At 44.9% G+C, this 19,707-nt stretch overlaps 1 protein-coding gene across 2 annotated transcripts in view; it reads left to right on the top strand.

The window, feature by feature from the left end:
- Window positions 1-16,195, top strand: part of DAAM2 (dishevelled associated activator of morphogenesis 2) — a 630,299-nt gene extending 614,104 nt beyond the window's left edge. For both annotated transcript variants that reach the window (XM_085610233.1, XM_085610232.1), the window contains one exon: window positions 7,150-16,195. In XM_085610233.1, the coding sequence (XP_085466359.1) occupies window positions 7,150-7,365 (216 nt within the window). In that variant the 3' untranslated portion in view covers window positions 7,366-16,195. The remainder of the gene's footprint in view (window positions 1-7,149) is intronic.
- The last annotated feature ends 3,512 nt before the right edge of the window (window positions 16,196-19,707 follow it).

Genomic DNA, 19,707 nt, shown 5'->3' with positions numbered 1-19,707 from the left:
GTTACAAGACGGAATTAAAAAAGTACCATGCACCTATTAAGAAAATAAGGTGTGAGTTTTACACGGGAAAGATTGAAAGGGCCAGTAACTCCTCTAAAGAAATTTTTTCCATACTTAAGTCTCTTAAATCATGCGGAGATCCAAATAACGAAGCAACCTCCTCGATGGAGAGTTGCAATAAAGTAGCCGAATATTTTGCAGATAAAGTGGTGAAAATATATGAGGCTTTCCCAGCGGAAGCGCATCAGGTGAAGAGCACAACATGTAGGCTAGACACTAGATTCATAGGTAAGACCCTAGATGAATTTACGGTACAGGAGCTAGAAGAACTGGAGATCACAGCAAAAGGAATTGAATCAGGTGCTCCTTTAGATCCTGCCCGCCCGAGACACTCATGCAGGGAGGTAACCTCATTATGCCATACATCGCTGAGCTAATCACATGCTCCTTTCAGACGGGAGAAGTTCCCATAAAATGGAAACAAGCGATAGTACGTCCATTAAAAAAAAAAGTTATCAATAGACCAAGCAGTTCTAGAAAATCTTCGCCCTATATCGTTACTACCGTTTGTTGCAAAGATCGCAGAAAAAGTAACGAATAAGCAGCTAATGGACCATATCAACAAGAATAATATATTGCATCCTTCACAATCGGGTTTTAGAGCCGCGCACTCTACGGAGTCAGCACTACTCCTAGCCGTGGAAACAACGAGACAATATGCTGATGAAGGGCAGACGGCTGCAATGATCCTGCTGGATCTCAGCACGGATTTTGATACCGTCTCCCACGGTCTGCTCCTTCACAGGCTAGAGGTGTGTGGTATCAGGGGCAGCGCACTGCGCTGAATGGCATCCTTCCTCTCCTTGCGAAGCTTTCAAGTCACACCTATCGAAGAGTATCCCCCTGCCTCAGGGTGTCCCACAGGGATCAGTTCTGAGTCCCACGTTATTCAGTCTACATGTGGGACCGTTGGCTGAGCGAGTGGAAGATCATAATGTGACCATCGTGTCATATGCTGACGACACTCAGCTGATTGTGATGCTCTCTCGAAACAGGGAACAGTGTCTGGAGGGGGTGGCAGTATGGATGTCTAACCACTATCTAAAGCTCAATGGGAATAAAACAGAGGTGATGATTGTGGGCAAGGCTCCAACCACCTGGTCAACAGCTTGGCGGCCGGAGACGCTGGGCCAACTACCTACCCCGAAAACAGAAGTGAAGAACCTCGGAGTGTGGTTTGACTCTAAACTGGCATTCACCAGCCAAATCTGGAAAGTAGCGGGAAATGCTTCTGGACCTAGAAAATCCTGAGAAAGCTCCTCGATCTACTCTCGTCTAATGCTAGGAAAACCATAGTACATGCCTTAGTAACCTCCCAATTGGACCATGGCAATGTCCTATATCGAGGTGCTTGAAAAAAAGGGTTTACTAAACTTCAGTCAGTGCAAAACGCGGCAGCTGGTTGGTGCCAAGCCTCCCTAGAAGAACCTCTACAAAGAAAGCCCTGGCGGAACTGCACTGGTTGCCGGTGGAAAAAAGAATCTTGTTCAAGGCAATGTGCTATTGTCACCGAATCCTATAAAAAAAGGCTCATGGTATCTACAACCCCTGATAACACAATACACACCAAGCCTGAACCTAAGAGCTAAAGGTAGGGCATTGGTGATTGTGCCGAGAATATATAAAGCAAGAATGGGTGCACGCTCCTTCAGATACCTCGCAGCTAAAACATGGAACACACCACCGGCGGACCTTAGAACGGATCCTTGTGAAACTAGATCCCGCAAACATTTGAAGACATGGCTACTCTCAACAGCACACTAGAGTCAATGTCAGGGACCAGGGGCTGCTAAGTGAGTATTTGACATTCGCTTCCTTTCAGAGTGTCTGTTTTAGCGCCGGGACACACCGGTGGGGTAACCATGCGCTCTATAAATGGATTTTATTATATATATGATTATAGCTCCAAATCTGAAGCACGTTCTGTGGGCCGAAATTACCAACAGCTGCTCAACCTTATAAAAAGGGCATCGCACTACATGGAATTTAATTTCTTTTTATTTGCAGATTATTTATTTACTTTTTATTCCACTAGTTCACCTCTTCCGCCTGAACCTGGAGTCTGCTAAAAGTTTCATCCTTCCCATGCGGATGAAATGGCACCGGTATAAAACGCTACTGCTTTCCTAGTACATATCCCTTCATGCCATCCATACAGACAGCACTGCAGCCCAGAATCATGCTCTCATGGGGTGCACCTGTATGGCGCCTCTGCACCCCCGCAATATTAGAGTGTATTGTAGCTCCCAGAAGCACCCTTTGTACATGCAGATTTTGTAGGACGGTACAGCAGTGCACATCTGTGATGCTGCTGGTATAGGTCTGGATGAGCAGACATCAGCGCTGAACAATACAACAGCAAAGATGTGAAACTAATGAACAAAGAAAAAAAGATGATTAATATACTATTAAACTCTAATCTTGGGTTCCGAAGTAGCTTGCTACTCATAACAAAGCACTTCAACTCATCGTCAGGGGTAGTAAGCGCTATATAAATACAATGTACAATATTTTAAACAACAGTAGCGGCAGGCAGGGATCGGGAGGGGCCATGTGATGTAAAACAAAAAAAAGTTTTAAAACGTACATTCTCCCCGCCCTCCCGCATGTCGTCTCAGTCTCTCCTCTCCGGGGCCGGAACAGGAGGCAGTCAGGCTCCCTCCCCTAAGCCAATCACAATGCTGCAATGCAGTGTTGTGATTGGTCTGAGCGCCGTAGATCGGCGCTCAGCCAGGGAATGGGGTCCTGGACATGTTCTCCACACAAACTGTAATGCAGCCTGTATGGAGAACATGCAAAGTGCGCATTACTGTTTTGGACGACCCCAGAGGGCTGGCCAGACAGTCCTTGCACGCTTGCAGTGAACAAACAACTCCTACCCTGCACTGTGAACAGAGCAGCCTGCCCACCCCGCAAAGCTGCTCAGCAGCATGAACGAATACAACGATAATACCCTTGAGTTATTATCGTTGCATTTGTTCTTTCTTTCACTGCTTTGCAGCGGTGAGGCGGAGTTCCTCCGCCTTAGCGGAGGAGCCGCCACTGGTAACTAAGCATGCGTATCTGTACTTTCTCATTTTTCCCACTGCTTTGCTGGTCTCTGAAAGACAACGTGGCTTTTAAGTTCATTTGATACCACATGGCAACAATACACATAAATACACTCCACATCATACCACATAATTCTAATCAGTATAATTTCACTCACGCCACACAGTTCCACGCAACACAGTTCCACGCCACACATTATCATTCCACACAATTCAGTAACACACAGCATAATTCAACTCAACACATTTACACAACACACCACATACATCAAATCCACACCACACAATACCACATCATGTTACAAAATTCAACAACACACTACATATTTAATACACAACACAAAATATAATTCCATATAATTGCACTCCATGACACACAATCCCAATCTACATAATTCCAGTACACTCAAAAACACATAATTGCTATCCGCATAATTCCACTGCGCACCATGCCACATAATTCTACGCCAGACGATTCCATAACTAACAATTCCAATCCAAACCACATAATTCCACTCCACACTACATACCTCCACTCCACTTCATAACACTTAGGTAAAAAACATTGTCATTTACAACGCCAATAGCGCTGACTCTTGGAAATGTGATGAGCACCAATTACAGTCCCCAAGATCAGATTTTTTATTTAAGGGCCTGTGAGATGGAGTGATTTGCCCAGAATCACAGGATGTTGAGAGCAGGCGCTGGGACTCGAACCTGATCCACCAACTCTGCAACCCTGACCGTCAGTCATCATATGCCAATGCACACGCAAGGCATGAAAGAGGGAGGATACTGTTCTTATGAAGGACACTGGGGCAAAGGTAAAAGTGGCCTACAGCCTGAGCAATGGAACAACAGTGAGGCCCCTTAGTTTACTTATTACTCAACCCCTCCCCAGCCCTCCATTATCAGAGCAACAGAACAACTGCCAGGCCCCCTAAATTACTCAAGCCCTGAGCCCTCCCCAGCCCTCCACTAACTCAGGACAATGGCCTGTCAGGGGAGGGGATTAAGCAACATAAAAAACAGCTTCTGGGCCGTCCATAGGGGCGGGGTGGGGGGGCGAGGGGGGCTGAGCTTGAGGTGAGTTCCACCCAGGGCTTTAAGTGGGCTGAGTCTAACCGGTACTGAGCACCTCGAAACAGGCCTCTATTGGGCTCTGTTTTGTGTCCGTTTTTTCTGGACTGCAGTGACAGTAGGCACATTGATGTGCGCCTGCTCACACTGCTCACTTCTCACTAGTGTGCGCGTGCTCACACTGCTCACTTCTCACTAGTAGAGAAGGTACAGCATGACGTCATGCCAGGTGAGCGTTGTAGGGGAAGGGAAATCCTTTAAAGAAAGTCATTTTCTCTCTGGATATCCCTTCTCATTTTGAAACTCAGGAGCAGCAGCATTGTCGTGGTGTCACCTGGGCTTTAAGTGGAAGCTTTTGCAATATTATATACAAGCCATAGTTGCTGCTTATTTATCTTATGCAACAAACAACCATTGGCAAAGCTCATAGTCCTGACTTGTTGTTGGTATGATATTATATGTATCATATATCTGGATGCAATGACAGAAACAGCAAAATACAAGTGGGGCGGCATTTGTATTTTTTCCTGTACATTCCTCACCCCTGTGTGCTGTGTTGGATTTTGTGTTTGTGTACCCTTCATTTTTAGTCTGTGTAATGTCATATTCTGTACCACTTTTCTCTTGTAACGTAACTAGCTCTATTGTACAGCGCTCTGACACCTTTGGGTAATGTCTGCGCTTTATAAAAATGCACTAAATAAACTATGCTAAACAGGTTTTTAGCTTACGTGTTTGTAAGCCACGCCCTTAATTACATTGGCCACGCCCCTTTGAGAGACCCCCCCTCCCGTTTTTACATCCCACTTAAAGCCCTGGTTCCCCCCTCCCCCCCATCTCCTGACGGGCTTGGCTAGGGGCGCTTTAGCCTTGATGGAGCAATGGTGTACCTTGAGGCGGGGGGGGGCAGCCCTGTACCCCCATCTGCATTGAATGTCTTAGCGGGGCCCCTTTAAGCAGTGCACATCAAACCCAAATCCTCTGGTTTCAGATGCTGACGGCCTGCCCCAGTTTCTGGGACTTTGCGGGTCGGGCGGGGGTCTACTTGTTGTATCAGAAGCTAATCTATGATCCCGGTCTGATAGCAGAAGTAAAGCGCAACACTGCCCTCCAGTGGCAGCCTTGAGTGTGCAATGACTTCCCTCGTTGGCTTCCCACCGAGGCAAGATCAATCTACAAGACTGCCTGTATCACCCACAAAGCCTTGCACAATTCCTCCCCTCGCTACCTGGCGAATAAACTGAAAATCTCTGGAGGCTCTAGACCGTCTCGTAATGTGGAAAAACTACTGCTTGAGCCCCCCACTTTCAAAAGGGAGAGATCGATGGCTCAATCCTTCTCAGGCAATGCGGTGAGAATCTGGAACTCGCTTCCGCCGCAGCTCCGCACCACCACCTCTATCCGGACCTTCAAAACTGACCTCAAATCTCTTCTCGTCCAGAGACACTTCCAGGACTAATACACGCCCTTTCATGTCCCCCAAGGAAGTGCTTTCACTCTTGTGAATTTGTATTCTACACCTGTACAAGTGTCATCCTAGTGTGTTTGTGAGTGACTGCCATCTATGGCTGTATTATACCCCTTCTTGCATCTTCTGTAACATGCACTTTTGTAACATTCTCCTCAGGTAACGTAACTGGTCCTATTGTGAAGCGCTCAGACACCTTTGGGTAAAGTCCGCGCTATATAAAAAGGCATAAATAAAAATGTCAAGCAGGACCATACTGCAGAGCCCAGTGGGATCGTTCAGTATAATTGATCGAAGATGGTTTATCTCAGGCCCGCAGAGGGAGCCACCCCCAGGTCCACAGTGAGCTGCGGCGCAGCGCCAACATGTCCTATCTTATTTCATGCGGTCGATACCTGTGACTGCTGCTTTCCTCAGGGTACACATGGGTGACACATGCTAAGGCTACTTACAGCAGGGCTACATAGAGGGAAAAGGACTGTTGCAAGAGAAGAAAAAGAGCAGACAGACCATGAAGGGACCCCTTGGTGTGTAAAAACAGGCCCCCTCATGACATCAGCCAGTATCGAAGGTGAGGTGAGGACTTACCCTTTCTCCTAGAAGTGTGAAGAAGAAGAAGGTGGGTGGAGGGCATGTCCCAGTGTGGCTGGTTCTTGTTCAATACCCCACCCTGAGAAATACTCATCTTGTGTGAGGGATACTGCCGTGAGGTCATGGTACTCGTTGTCTACTGGCCTTTAGCGCTTTGAAGAAGTAGAGAGAGAGTCAAGCACCCTCGTCTTGGGTATAAAGTTCTACCTTGTTGTAGGAAAGAGGCGAGCAGTCGTACATGCATTAGATGGGCGAGAGAGGTAACAGGAGGCATGAAAAAAAGGTTTTAAGAGGTGTGACCTGGCAAGGGAGGACAAATGCAACGGGTACATAGCTACGAAGTGCAGGATGGGGTGAAAGCACACAGTCGTGGGTGAGTAGGGGGGGGGGTGAAAGGCATCCAAGAAAGAGCATGATGTATAGGGGTACAGCGAAGACTGGACAAATGCGAAGGGTGACTGCGAGAAAGGCTTTGGGGAGGAGGTGCTTCGAGGTGTGGAGCAACCTCAGTGGGTGTAAAGTTGAAGGCGTAAGTGGGCAGCGGATGAGCCTCGGACATGAGTAAGCACGCACTTATCCGCAAGCGGTGATTACGTGAGAGTAAGAGGGCAGTGTGATGGGATATGTGTCAGGGCCAGGCTGGGCGAGGGTTTGCATTACCGGGATGTGGGAGTGAGTATAACGGAAGGTCATGGTACCTCATTATAGATATGGCCAGTGAATGGCCTTGTCAGGAAACATGCACTGAAATGCTGCTATCCCACACACTACACGCTTACTCTGCCAGTTGCAGTGTGCATAGCTCTCGCGATGTCTGTCTTCACTCACTGAGCAGCTTAACCACACGACTTTGTACTCTCCGCTTACGTCTCATTTTCTTTGTTCTTTTTGTCTCGATAGTTGAAAGAGCAGCGGGAGAGAGAGCGGCACCTCAAGAAATCCAAGGCTGGCAGCATCTCCGAAGAAAGCGGGGAGTTTGATGACCTTGTTTCGGCTCTGAGGTCTGGTGAGGTCTTCGACAAGGACTTATCGAAACTCAAGCGCAACCGCAAGCGCTCAGGAAACCAAATTTTGGACACAAGCAGAGAACGGGCTGTGACTAAATTAAATTATTAAAGACATGAGGTGATGACCCCCTGGCCAGCAGGTTCTTCCCTCTAGGGTGGTTTCTCCATCAGGAAGGATTTACGCTCGGTCTCGCCTTCTCCAGAGCAGAGCTTCTGTCAACCACAGCGTTGCACAAGATGGAAGCCTCCGTGTCTCTCTATGCCATTGGCCATTTCAGATCCGTTGTGTTGGTAGCAGCGTGAAGCGGAGTGGCCATTTTTGGAGACCAACGAAGCGGCCACTCTCTGTGGGCATAAAGTGGATGAGCCTTTGAAGGAGTTTGTGTTAATCAGTGTTCATGTGTAGTAACTGATTCCAAATGACATAGAAGTCACCTTCATGACCTTCCAAGGTGGAGGTCTTCGGTGTCCGATGGGGCATCACTTGTCTTCCAGACCCTGGAAAAAGCTTTAAAATGAGATGAACATTCTCAGTGAAAGTTTGCTCACTTTCAAAACTTTTGCCTCAAGAATGATTGGGGTTATTGAAGATTGAGACATGGAAGCCTGGGGTCTGGACAGATCTGGGCATAGTCAAGAACATGTTCTAGGTTCTCTCCTGCCAGTTGCAGGAACCAACCAAACCCTCCAGGTCGGCCTGGGGGCGCCTGGAGCATGAACCCAGCTTTGAGTGATATTGGACGCATATGCTTGAACGTGATCACTGCCTCGGAGTGAAACCGTCGAAGAACCACTGACGAGACCCTATTTTTGAAGCACTTTTGCAAACTGCCTTTTTTGACAGCTTTAGTTTTTAACACGAGCACTCTTGCCAGCGCCTTCACTAAGACTCTTGTGGAATTCATCTCCCGCCTTCTATTTTTGGAAATTGAAGAAGTTGTATCTTAGGGGACATAGCCATTATCCTGATTTACAAAGCTGTATTTGTACAGGAGGCAGTGGCTGGGAGGGTATCGGTTTCTGCCGAATGGGACATATGTGCACATATTCCTTCCTATGCTCTTTGTGATATTGAAATTTTATACTAAATTATGTTATCGAAATCGAGCTGGTTGTCACCGGTGGACATGAAATGATCACCCCATGAGATGAAGGATCTTTTCCCTACTAGCTCAGGACATGATTGGTAGACATTAAGCTTCCTTCCAGCCTTCAGGTGGATTCCAAGGGTCGTCGATCGCCTCTTATTTCAAGAGGCCGACCCGTCACTCGACAGTGTCAGCCATGTCTTGTGTGGTTTTGCACTCCTCTTGTGGACACGCTTCTCCAATCTCCTCGCGATCTATCACTCAGGACCAGGAACGCAGGGTGCTCATGTCGTGGGATCCTTTTGGGTACAGTTCATTGTTGTTGTAAGCAAGTAATGAAAAGTGAAGAATAGAAAAAGTTTGAAAACCAACCTACGGCAAGTACGTAGTTTAAAATTCAGAAGGAAATAACTTTGAAGGCGATTTTATAAAACACGAAAGGGGCTATCTTACCTTCAAAGACGTTACGTGGGAAGAGTGGTAACAAGCCATGCTTCACGTCGTACGTGTGGCTGTACGAGAGGGCGGGCAGATGAGAGGAGGTAAAGAGGGGGTTATGGGATGCAGGATAGGACATGAACATGTAGCAAGAGGCTGAGGTCTCCGTGTGAGGATGAACTAGCGTGGAAGAGACGCTCCAAGTCTTTAAGTTACTGCTTCATGTGCAAAGGTACCACTTGGTTCAGGCAGGTGATGGTGGCCACCCTGAATATGAACCTTTGGGGAAAAGAATCAATTAACTTATTTAGGCTTTATTTCAAATTGGCCATGGAAACCAACATGGAGGAAATAACTTTTTCAAAACAAGATCTAACAGTTTTAGAGGGAGGGAAGGGGCTTGAACACTTGATACTTCCATAACATTATTAATAATATAACATGAAGACATGTGCCATTCCTTCACTCCTGAACAAAAGGGAGGATGATGGGTCCGGTCTGACACACCTTCCTCCGCCGGCCTTTCCACCGTACAGTTGGTGCCTTTGTCACAACTCAATGCCTTCTAATGGCCTCCACCCCCGTGCTGTGTAGTGACAAAAACATAACCCTGTCTCTGAAATAGTGGCCATCAAGAGTGACTGGGAAAGAACACTGTTGCAGTTTGCAGGCTACTTGCCTGGGCATGACAGTGCACCATAGTGGGTCACAAGAGTGTAGCTTTAGACCGCGGCGGGCGAGTTTGTGAAGAGGCGGTCCATAGTGCAGGAAGTAGAGCTGGTGGTAAGCATGAATCCAGAATGGTTGTTGGGGGGAAGGAAGTTGGTACTGGTCTGAAAGTTATGCACTTTGTGACAGACAGTGGTTCACCCAGCTTGGTAGCAAGGAAAGTTCAATTTTAACCTCTTCGCTGCGGTGCAAATTCCACCGCAGCGCTGCCGCAGTGCTGGACATTCCATTCGTGGGCATGGTCATGACGTCTCCCGGCCGTCGTCCGCACACGCCCATCGTGACTCATGACGGCCGGGAGACGTCATGAGCATGGAAGAGGTTAAAGCTGAAAAGGTGCCCCCATGCATGCTGTTTATGGGCACTACGAAGACACACAACCGTGAAGGAGGCTTCTTGCGTTGCTTGGCCTCAGGGCCACTGTTTCCTTTGGCCACTGTCTCTCAGATTCAAAACTTGGCTTCTGCTGCCTGAAGCCTTATGGCATCCGAGCATGTCCTCACATCACATGCTAATTACATTTCACATCTAACATAAGCCCCTGTGGGCTTGTTAACACAACTCTATGCATTCCATTCAACAGCTTGTAACCAGTCTTACATCAAGAAGAGTAACTGTGCGTGGTACAGAGGTATAACCAGAATAGTAAATGTTTACAGTGTGAGTGTATCCATTTTGTACATATGTACATTTACGTTACTTTAAATCTAGAAGGCACTAAGGAAAGTGGGAGCGGAAATAAGAAGAACATACTAAGCTAGGGCAATAAGAGAAATGGGTGAAAGGATGCCCACATTTTCACACTTTATATTTCTGAAAGAAAAACAAGGATTCGGATACCTATGATTATTGGTCTTGTAATAATAAACAGAGGAACAGTATTCTATTCTATTTTATTTGACTCTAATCTATCCTAATTTTCTCTACTATAAATTATAACTCTGTTCTATTCTTTATATGATTCTAATATGTTCTACTATAACCCTAACAACATTTATTTTATTGGATTCTATCCCCACTAAGGTTGTTTCTATTCTATTCTTTTATAACCCTACTATAAGGTTGTTTCTATTCTATTTATTCTATTCTATTCCCTAACTCTATTCTATTTTTTTTTTAACCCTACTAAGGTTGTTTCTATTCTATTTTATTCTCTGATTCTATTATACTCTTTTATAACCCTACTAAGGTTGTTTCTATTCTATTTTATTCTCTGATTCTATTATACTCTTTTATAACCCTACTAAGGTTGTTTCTATTCTATTTTATTCTCTGATTCTACTTTATTCTTTTATACCCTATTGAGGCTGTTTCCATTCTATTCCATACGATTCTATTCTATTCCATTCTATTCTTTTGTAAGCATGGACGTATCAAAAATGGAACGCTGGCTCATGAGATAGGAAAGGGCTTTCTGAACTACCGTCAGCCCATGCCGCAAATATATGAAGACTTTAATTTGTGGTTCAAGCACAATTGGGTTATTACCAGATACATGTTTCTTTGGACCAGAATGGTTATTTAACCCAAGAGCATTCTGAGTATATTAAATCAGTAGTCTGACCTTCGCAATCTGTACTCTGCAACTGGATATGGTTTGAGGGCACCCGGCAGTGTGACTTTGGCAAAAGTAACAGCGCCTCGCATTGTAATTTGGATGTTGTTGGTCTAGTGCTCTTAATATGCTGACTTGGCGATTGTCTTCAGAAAGAGTGAAACATTCTCACTGCCCTAAATGTGGTCATAAGATGACGATGTTTGTTATTTACGTGAGAATGGCCGACCATGATCACAGCATTCTGTCAAAGGCCCTATTGGCAGAAGCATCGTTGCACCAAAGACCACACTCTGGTCCTTGGTCATAGAGAGGCTCTAAATCAAAGACACGCCTGTTTGGTTGTGAATTTGTCACCACAGAGTCATGCAACAGTGAGTCATGTTACGCGTTGCAATGTACCGGTTAAGGGTAACTCTCTGGAAGGGCACATCAGATCACATGAAACCCCATGTATTTTGAAAAACTGCTGCCTTCCCTGAACATCTACATGTTTGAGAGCTGAGGTGGGCGCAGAGCCCTGTCTGCAGGGCATTGGCAGGCTTTAAATGCCATGGTTTGGTTTTTGGAGGGGGTCGGTAGGCACTTATAAGCAGAACGCCAGCAGCGGAACTGAGCCATCTCTTGCCATACGAGAAAAAGGTCTCTTGCCTAGCACCCACTGGAGGGTTTGCTTCATTTTATCCCCATACGGTGATACCGGCAGCTAAGCCTTCAGGGGGGGGCAGCATCTGAGGTGAATATTGATCAAGATAGAAGAAATGAGCCGACAACCATAAAGAACGCAAGGCAGGATAGCACAGTCACTGTGGAGAGAGTAGTGTATCTTGATTCAATAATTCTATGTTTTAGTTGAGTAAATTTGCAGTTATCATTGGGATTCATTTTAATGCTTCAGAAAATGAACTGCAAATAATCCCGTGCTGCAAAGCTTGGATTTCATTCAGCGCTTTTTACCTAAATTAATTTATCAATGAACAGCTAGAGATATGCCTTAAAATATACAAAGCCTGAACATAGCAAGGCTGAAACGTGAATTGTGATTGTGAAATGATTTTACTGCGCATAGAAAAACTTGGCAAAGAGGGAGGCGTTGAATGCTTTGCGAAGGGCAAAATTCGGGAGTTTGGCAAAGCTTTGGCCGCAAACAAAACATTTGCACACCATGAGTGAGCATCTCCAGTAAGGGCTGTTACCGAGACGACCAAAGTAGGGCGTGCTCAGTAGTGAGCGCGCTGTGAATACATGTGTGGAGCTGATTGGCACAGGTTTTCCAAGGACTTCCAGCACTGGTGGTCCTGCTACACATACATTTGTGCAAACTTTACACCACCTGTTGAAAAACAAAGATAGATGCCGTTAGACTGTCTTCTGATATGGATGGGCATTGGTCCAATAGGATTTTAATACACAACATCGTATTAGTAGACGGCTGCCTCAGCCAATGGAATGTTGTAGGAGGCCCTGAGTTTACAACTTTGGCACTACCTGCAAGTCGCAGTACAGCAACACCCTGCGTTGGGTTCAGATGCCAAGCACAATTGATTACACACAAAACTCTTAAGGTACATTAAAACTTTGACCATTAAAGTGCAGGGTCATGAAGGTAATTCACGATGAATCGCTTAAAGTGGACTGTGGATCCCATGTGTCACGTCCTAGTGAGGTCTACGTTATCCTAATATCAAGTCGTGTTCAAGGTGATAGCTGATTTGACCAGTGAAGCAAATGTTTTCTTATATGAAAGCCAATGACAGAGCATGTTCCGTCAACTAGAATTTAAGCGGGTGGTACCGCCTTAGAGGTGACTGACCATCTAAGTCTCTACTACAGATGCTGAAGTCATTCCCTTGTGTCTCTAGAGTGTAGACTAAGATAGCTGTTGTAGTGGACCAGCATTGTGGGACGTGTGCGTGGGAAGTGCGTTGAATGTGCTGCTACTGGTGAGGGGGCAAGTACGTTCTTTCCAAAATTTAGTCCTCAGAGCTCTATCTGTTTTTATATGTGGCCTCCACTGGCACCAGATTTAGAACTTTTTACTTTTTCTAATTTTTGGAGAATGCTTAGAACTCATCCCCGCTTGCTGTGAAATAAAGACATGGTGCAACCCTGTACGCTGCCAGCCATTGCATCAACAGCCTTCACTTGGACAAACTTCGGGTGTTGACCTGGCCGTTGACTCGACTTGCCATGACCTCAATACCTCTACCGCTCAGATTGCTTGGACAGAGAACAGAATAACAAATCTGCTAGGTTGAGGTTATGTGAGGGTGAAATTGCAATGTACAGCCACAGACAGCTCTGTTCATACATGCACAGAGACAGATATGTATAGCACCCTTACCAGTCATTAGTTTAAGACAGTGCAATGGTATTCCCACGTCAACGTGCCTTTGGCCGGACATTATTGTAAGTCAATGTATGGTTCTTTCCATGTAAACGTGTCTTAGGTCAAACATTATTATAAGTCTATACATTGATCTTTCCATGTCAACGTGTCTTAGGCCGGACATTATTGTAAATCAACGCATTGGTCTTCCCATGTAATGTCTTAGGCAGGACATTATTGTAAGTCAATGCATCAGTCTTCCCATGTCAGCGTGTCTTAGGCCGGACATTATTGTAAGTCAATGCATTGGTCTCCCCATGTCAACATGACTTAGGCAGGACATTATTGTAAGTCAATGCAATGGTCTCCCCATGTCAACGTGACTTAGGCAGGACATTATTGTAAGTCAATGCATTGGTCTCCCCATGTCAACGTGACTTAGGCAGGACATTATTGTAAGTCAATGCAATGGTCTCCCCATGTCAACATGACTTAGGCAGGACATTATTGTAAGTCAATGCAATGGTCTCCTCATGTAGTGTCTTAGGCCGGACATTATTGTAAGTCAATGCATCAGTCTTCCCATTTCAGCGTGTCTTAGGCCGGACATTATTGTAAGTCAATGTGTCAGTCTTCTAATGTCAGCGTGTCTTAGGCCGGACATTATTGTAAGTCAATGCATTGGTCTCCCCATGTCAACGTGACTTAGGCAGGATATTATTGTAAGTCTTTGTACTGTTCTTCCCATGTCAACGTGCCTTAGGCCAGATATTATTGTAAGTCAATGCATCGGTCTTCCCATGTCAGCGTGTCTTAGGCCGGACATTATTGTAAATCAACGCATTGGTCTTCCCATGTAATATCTTAGGTCGGACATTATTGTAAGTCAATGCATCAGTCTTCTAATGTCAGCGTGTCTTAGGCCGGACATTATTGTAAGTCAATGCATTGGTCTCCCCATGTCAGCGTGACTTAGGCAGGACATTATTGTAAGTCATTGTATTGTTCTTCCCATGTCAACGTGCCTTAGGCTAGATATTATTGTAGGTCAATGCATTGGTCTTCCCATGTCAGCGTGTCTTAGGCCGGACATCATTGTAAATCAACGCATTGGTCTTCCCATGTAATGTCTTAGGCCGGACATTATTGTAAGTCAATGCATCAGTCTTCTAATGTCAGCGTGTCTTAGGCCGGACATTATTGTAAGTCAATGCATCAGTCTTCCCATGTCAGCGTGTCTTAGGCCGGACATTATTGTAAGTCAATGCATTGGTCTCCCCATGTCAGCGTGACTTAGGCAGGACATTATTGTAAGTCATTGTATTGTTCTTCCTATGTCAACGTGCCTTAGGCTAGATATTATTGTAGGTCAATGCATTGGTCTTCCCATACCAACGTGTCTTAGGCCGGACATCACAGAATAGTCAATATCTAATACATATGAGAATTATACCTCAAACACTGGAACCTGATATCTGTCCACTACTTCAGGAGAACAGGTTGATCATCTAAAGTACCAACATTTGTTGACTGGTGATTTTTTAATGTCGAGGAGTGCGGCTGTCAAGGGGCGGAGCATGGCTTTGGCTCTCATGAGCTGTGGAAGTGTTTATAACAGGGTTAATGGTCACTCTGAAGAAGAAAGCTCAACATTACTGATGTCATTATAGCGCACTTTTTTCCTGTATAAATAGCGCTCAACCTGCCAATAGAGAGTCCTATCTGAGCACAGAAAGTATCTGAATAAACATTCCCTTCCCAAAAAGAAGTTGTACATGTCCTTCGCTTCGTGGGAGAACTCTTTCTTAAATCTCTTGCACCCGCAGAATCTTCCGTCATTGCAACTCTAGATTTTCACTGAGAGGAAAGAGCGCTTATGAAAATTGTACAGTCCTGTACACGTTGTATGCAGTTTTTTGTTTTCTAAACAAGGTTTGTGTTTTTAAAAAAAAGTTATAATTAAGTTTTAGCATTGTCTAAGCAATTTGTAAATCAATACGGTTATTTATTTTGCCTCATTTTAGTTCGCTACGTACGGTATACACTGCATTACAAGCAAGGACTGTTGAGACCGTGCCAGCACATTACATCAGGTTGGCTCCGCCCAGCTGAACCCACCTATGGAGTCAGGGATCTAAAAAGTTGAGGTGTGTAGTCATCACACAAGGCATGTCTGCCTAGCAGTGTCTATGACTCAATTCTGGACAGTGCAATGTCTTTCCAACCAGTCACTGCAGCAGGTGATGTGCAGTACCCGCCTGATAAGGGCATCTGCTATTGCAGCCTGGTGTCATTGTAGGCCACTGGGACACCGGTCATTCCCAGGTTTTTCGCAGGGGGAGCACCGTTCAATTGAGAGAAAGGATAGTTGTCGATAGACCCATCTCTTGCTATCATGCCTGTCTTTGGTTCACGGGCCCACCCAAACCCAGACTACAATGCAAGCAGTCGCCCTCAGGATGGCATTGGCTTCTAATGAAGTGATGCAGGATTTCCATTTTCAGTATCAGCCTGGCAGGCAGTATCCCCAGATGGGCTTCACTGGGCAGCACATCTGCATACACATCACGACTTCCAAACCCCGCAATCAGATCCCAGCTGTACCCTCTCACGGGCTCCACGGGTCAGCCCCGGAGCTCCGCTCTGATGTAATGTCCAGGCATGTCCTCATTTATTGGTCAGTTTAAGATGATAAAATGAATGAAATGTACAAAACTTGTAGTTTCCATTCTTGCACCTTTTTTTTATAAGGGTATACTGAAGTACTAAAATAAAACCTAAAATATGCATTTTGACCCCACTGTTTTGTCTTGTGCAGTTCTGTGTGTAGGTGGGAATGGCAGTCAGTTTATTTTGAATGAGTTTCTATGATTTGAAAAATAAATTAAAAAACAGCACAGAAGTACTAGTAAGTTTACCTCCAAGTGCCTCTAAGAATCCATCCAACAGCAGGATTTGGAGACGTCGCTATGCACAGAACACAGGCCTGATTGGTGGCTGTTACGGGTCCTGGTTCCGATCAAGAAATTTAGACATTTGTGGAAATCACCAGGCACATCTGAAGCTCGGGGAGATTATTTCCAATAATCCTGCATTTCTGCATTCTCAGGCTCCAGTCCTTCCTCCACCTATGACCCTTTAGTTTATTGTTATTTATTTGGTATAGAAAGACAAACAAATCCTGTTTAGTAGGTGATTTTACTTGGGTAAAAAAGTCACTTTCAAGAATTGAAGTAAGTACACATGGTTGTACGGCACTTTATCGAGGTCATTAATAACGATCTACTATAACACCGCATCGAGTACATGGACCCACCACTTTTGTAAGTAAGTATATATTTACTACTCTTAATGTCCCTCATACCTATATTGTCAGGTAAGTAGCGCTGGAGTGTAGAACAGTATATATGTACTTACCCTATAATGTAGTACTAAGGCGTTGTAGTAGATGCAATATTACTGCTATGTGACATAGAGCATGCAGTTTAGTGACAACCACCATATAAATGAACCAAAGTTAGGAAAAGCTGCTACGCAGGGGTGTGAGGATAAGATACACTAATAATTCACAATCCAAGGGATAGTTACAATTCGTCTTATGAATCATAAATCCCTCTCACACTTTGAAAACCTGCCCAATGAGCAATGTCTTCTCTTGCCAAAATGACACCTCATGGACACTGTTATCTTTGTAAATGTCTCCAATACACAATGGTGCAGGAAATTAAGATGGTTGATTCAAAATACTGTATTGCAATCTTGATCATTTGACGCGACTGCTGTGCAGTTAGATACTCGTACACACCTCAAGGTGAGGTTAGAACCACAAAAGGCTTTTGACAGAGTACATTGGACTTACTTTTCAATATGTGAAGAGCATTGTAGTTTCCTGACTCCTGAGTCTGATTGAAGCCATGTACACAGGTGACAAACGGACAAAGATCATTCTAATTCCTTTAGCAAAGCAGTCCAAGCAAAGGTACCTTCTTTCTGAAATCCAGTTTGACATTTCTTTAAAGCCGTTAGCTGTGATGATGTGGAAATAATGACCTTACCCTAGGATGTTCAAGCAGACAAACTTTATTAGGCGGATGGTAAAACCGTAAAGCACTTCATCAGGTTATGAAATCAACGTCATCGAAACGGAAGTCCCTCCCCAATTGACCATGATTCAAGGCATATGTTTATCGATGGTATAAAAAGGCAGGATATTCGGGTATTAAATTTATTGTAAATATTCCAAAATTGTAGCATTTGTTAACATTTAGGCATACTTTAGAGATAATCGTCAATGACTCAGAGGATGGACATCTGAAAACATCATCATTGGAACGAAAGTGTATATAATACGAATGTCGTTCTCACCCCAACTCTTGCACCGGTTCATCTCCGTCCATTCCAAAGTGAAGAAAGAGGTTTGCAAACTGCGGAACGGAATGAATGAACAGGGAGTGTTGGGGAAAGAGCCAACGTCATGTGAGCGGTGCGGATAAACAAATTGGTCTAAGTAGGCCTGACTTTCTAAATTAAAACCTGTTTCCACCATCTCCAATACTGGGCCTGGGATGTAGATGGTCACTGCAGTACGTGGATGGGACCCGACGTCCGGATGCATAAACGTCCATGAAAAAAAGGGGAGCCTTTATGCAGTGCTACATGCTAACCTTTGGCCCCTTTTTAAGCACTAGGGGCCAGATGTACGAAAGCATTGAGCATTTCTTAAAGGACCGAATCACTATTTCAGACCACTAAGACATGCTAAATGGCCTTTCCATAAATACAAAGGCTGTTTAGGAATCGCAAAAATGTGATTTCTACCCAGTATAGGAAATTGCAAATAGGGATTTCCTAGTTGCGATTTCTTAGCACATGTACAAAGCATTTCATAATGTGAAATGGCCACTTAGGAAACGCAACTACCATCAACTCCAAGTTGATAGCAGCCATGTTCAATTTAAAAAGTCTCCAAAATGCTTTTTTTAAGTCCTATAAAGTGCACACCTGCCCTAGGGCATGTGTGTGCTTAACCTATGCACCACTTTTTTCGGGGTGCATCAAGGGGGGGGGGGTCTTAGACCGATAGTCATCCTTGCTTTAGCATTTCCTAATTTGCGATTTCCTATTAGGAAATCCCAAATTAGGAAATAAAAAACCATTCGTACCCATGAGGAACGAATGGTTTGGCATTTCCTAAATTGCGATTCCTACTCTGTATTTCCTTAAATAGAGATTTCTTAGGATTTGTTATTTAGGAAACAGAAAAACCGAATGTTTACATCTGGCCCTTACTTACATATCTCTGCAAATACTAAACATGTTCAGGAAAGACTTGGGGGCATATGCACACACCCCTATCGCCACAGGAACATCACTTTTTATCATGTTTCCATGGCAATAGGGGCTTTGCCTTATTTACAAAGCAGCGTTAGCCAAACTTGCTTAGCATGAAAGGGGTGGGCAGTGGGTGTTGCGGTGGGCGTTCCACTGCAACACTCATTGATTTTGACACTGCCCCCTATTTTTAAGGGCAGCGTAAATCGGAGGCAGCACTAGAATTAAGAATAGGGAAAACCTGGTCTTAACTTTGCAAAACGATGAGAAATGCTTTATTTCTCCTCGTTTTTGCTTTTTCCATCTGTGCTGCCTGAGCAAGCACATAGCGCACTCCTTTCCCTTCTGCTTATCATCTCCAGGCAGAACCGTTCCCTGGGGGGGGAGAGGGAGAGATCCTCCTTGGAGCGCAAAGCACCCACCTTTCCCATTTTCTACTATACCGATAGAGGACCAGTGAGCCCGGGGTTATTGGCTAGCCAAGTGTCATTGTTCTGTTATGTTTTATGTTATGTTGTGTTATGTAGATTTGTAAGGCACAGCTTATCACCAGTGAGGGTATCCAGGGGCCAGAGCAGGAGTGTAGGTCTGGAGGTGCTCTTAGTTGAACATCCAGGTCTTCATCGCTTTGCAAAAGTTGAGGAGAGGAGTGGTGGTCCAGACATGTAGAGGGAGTTTGTTCCAGCTTTTGGCCGCAATGAAGGAAAAAGTGTGTCCTCCTGTCTTGCTTTCGCGGATGCAGGGGTTTCGTGCAAGGCTGAGGAAAGTGGAGCATAAGTGTCTGGAGGGTCGGTAGAGTTGCAGTTGGTCATTGAGGTTGGCTGGTCCTGTGTTGTGGAGAGCTTTAAAGGTGTGGGTGAGGAGCTTTGGATTTGTATTGTTTCTGGATAGGAAGCCTTTGCAGTTCCTCGAGGTGGGGCATGATGTGTGCCCTCACAGGGATATCTAGGATGACTCTTAGCCAGTGTTTTGGACGGTTTG

The sequence above is a fragment of the Triturus cristatus genome, chromosome 6 (genome assembly GCF_964204655.1).
Source record: "Triturus cristatus chromosome 6, aTriCri1.1, whole genome shotgun sequence".
In the NCBI taxonomy this organism is placed as follows: Eukaryota; Metazoa; Chordata; class Amphibia; order Caudata; family Salamandridae; genus Triturus; species Triturus cristatus.
Note: the sequence above shows the minus strand (reverse complement) of the source record. Positions and strands in the feature narration are given on the sequence as shown.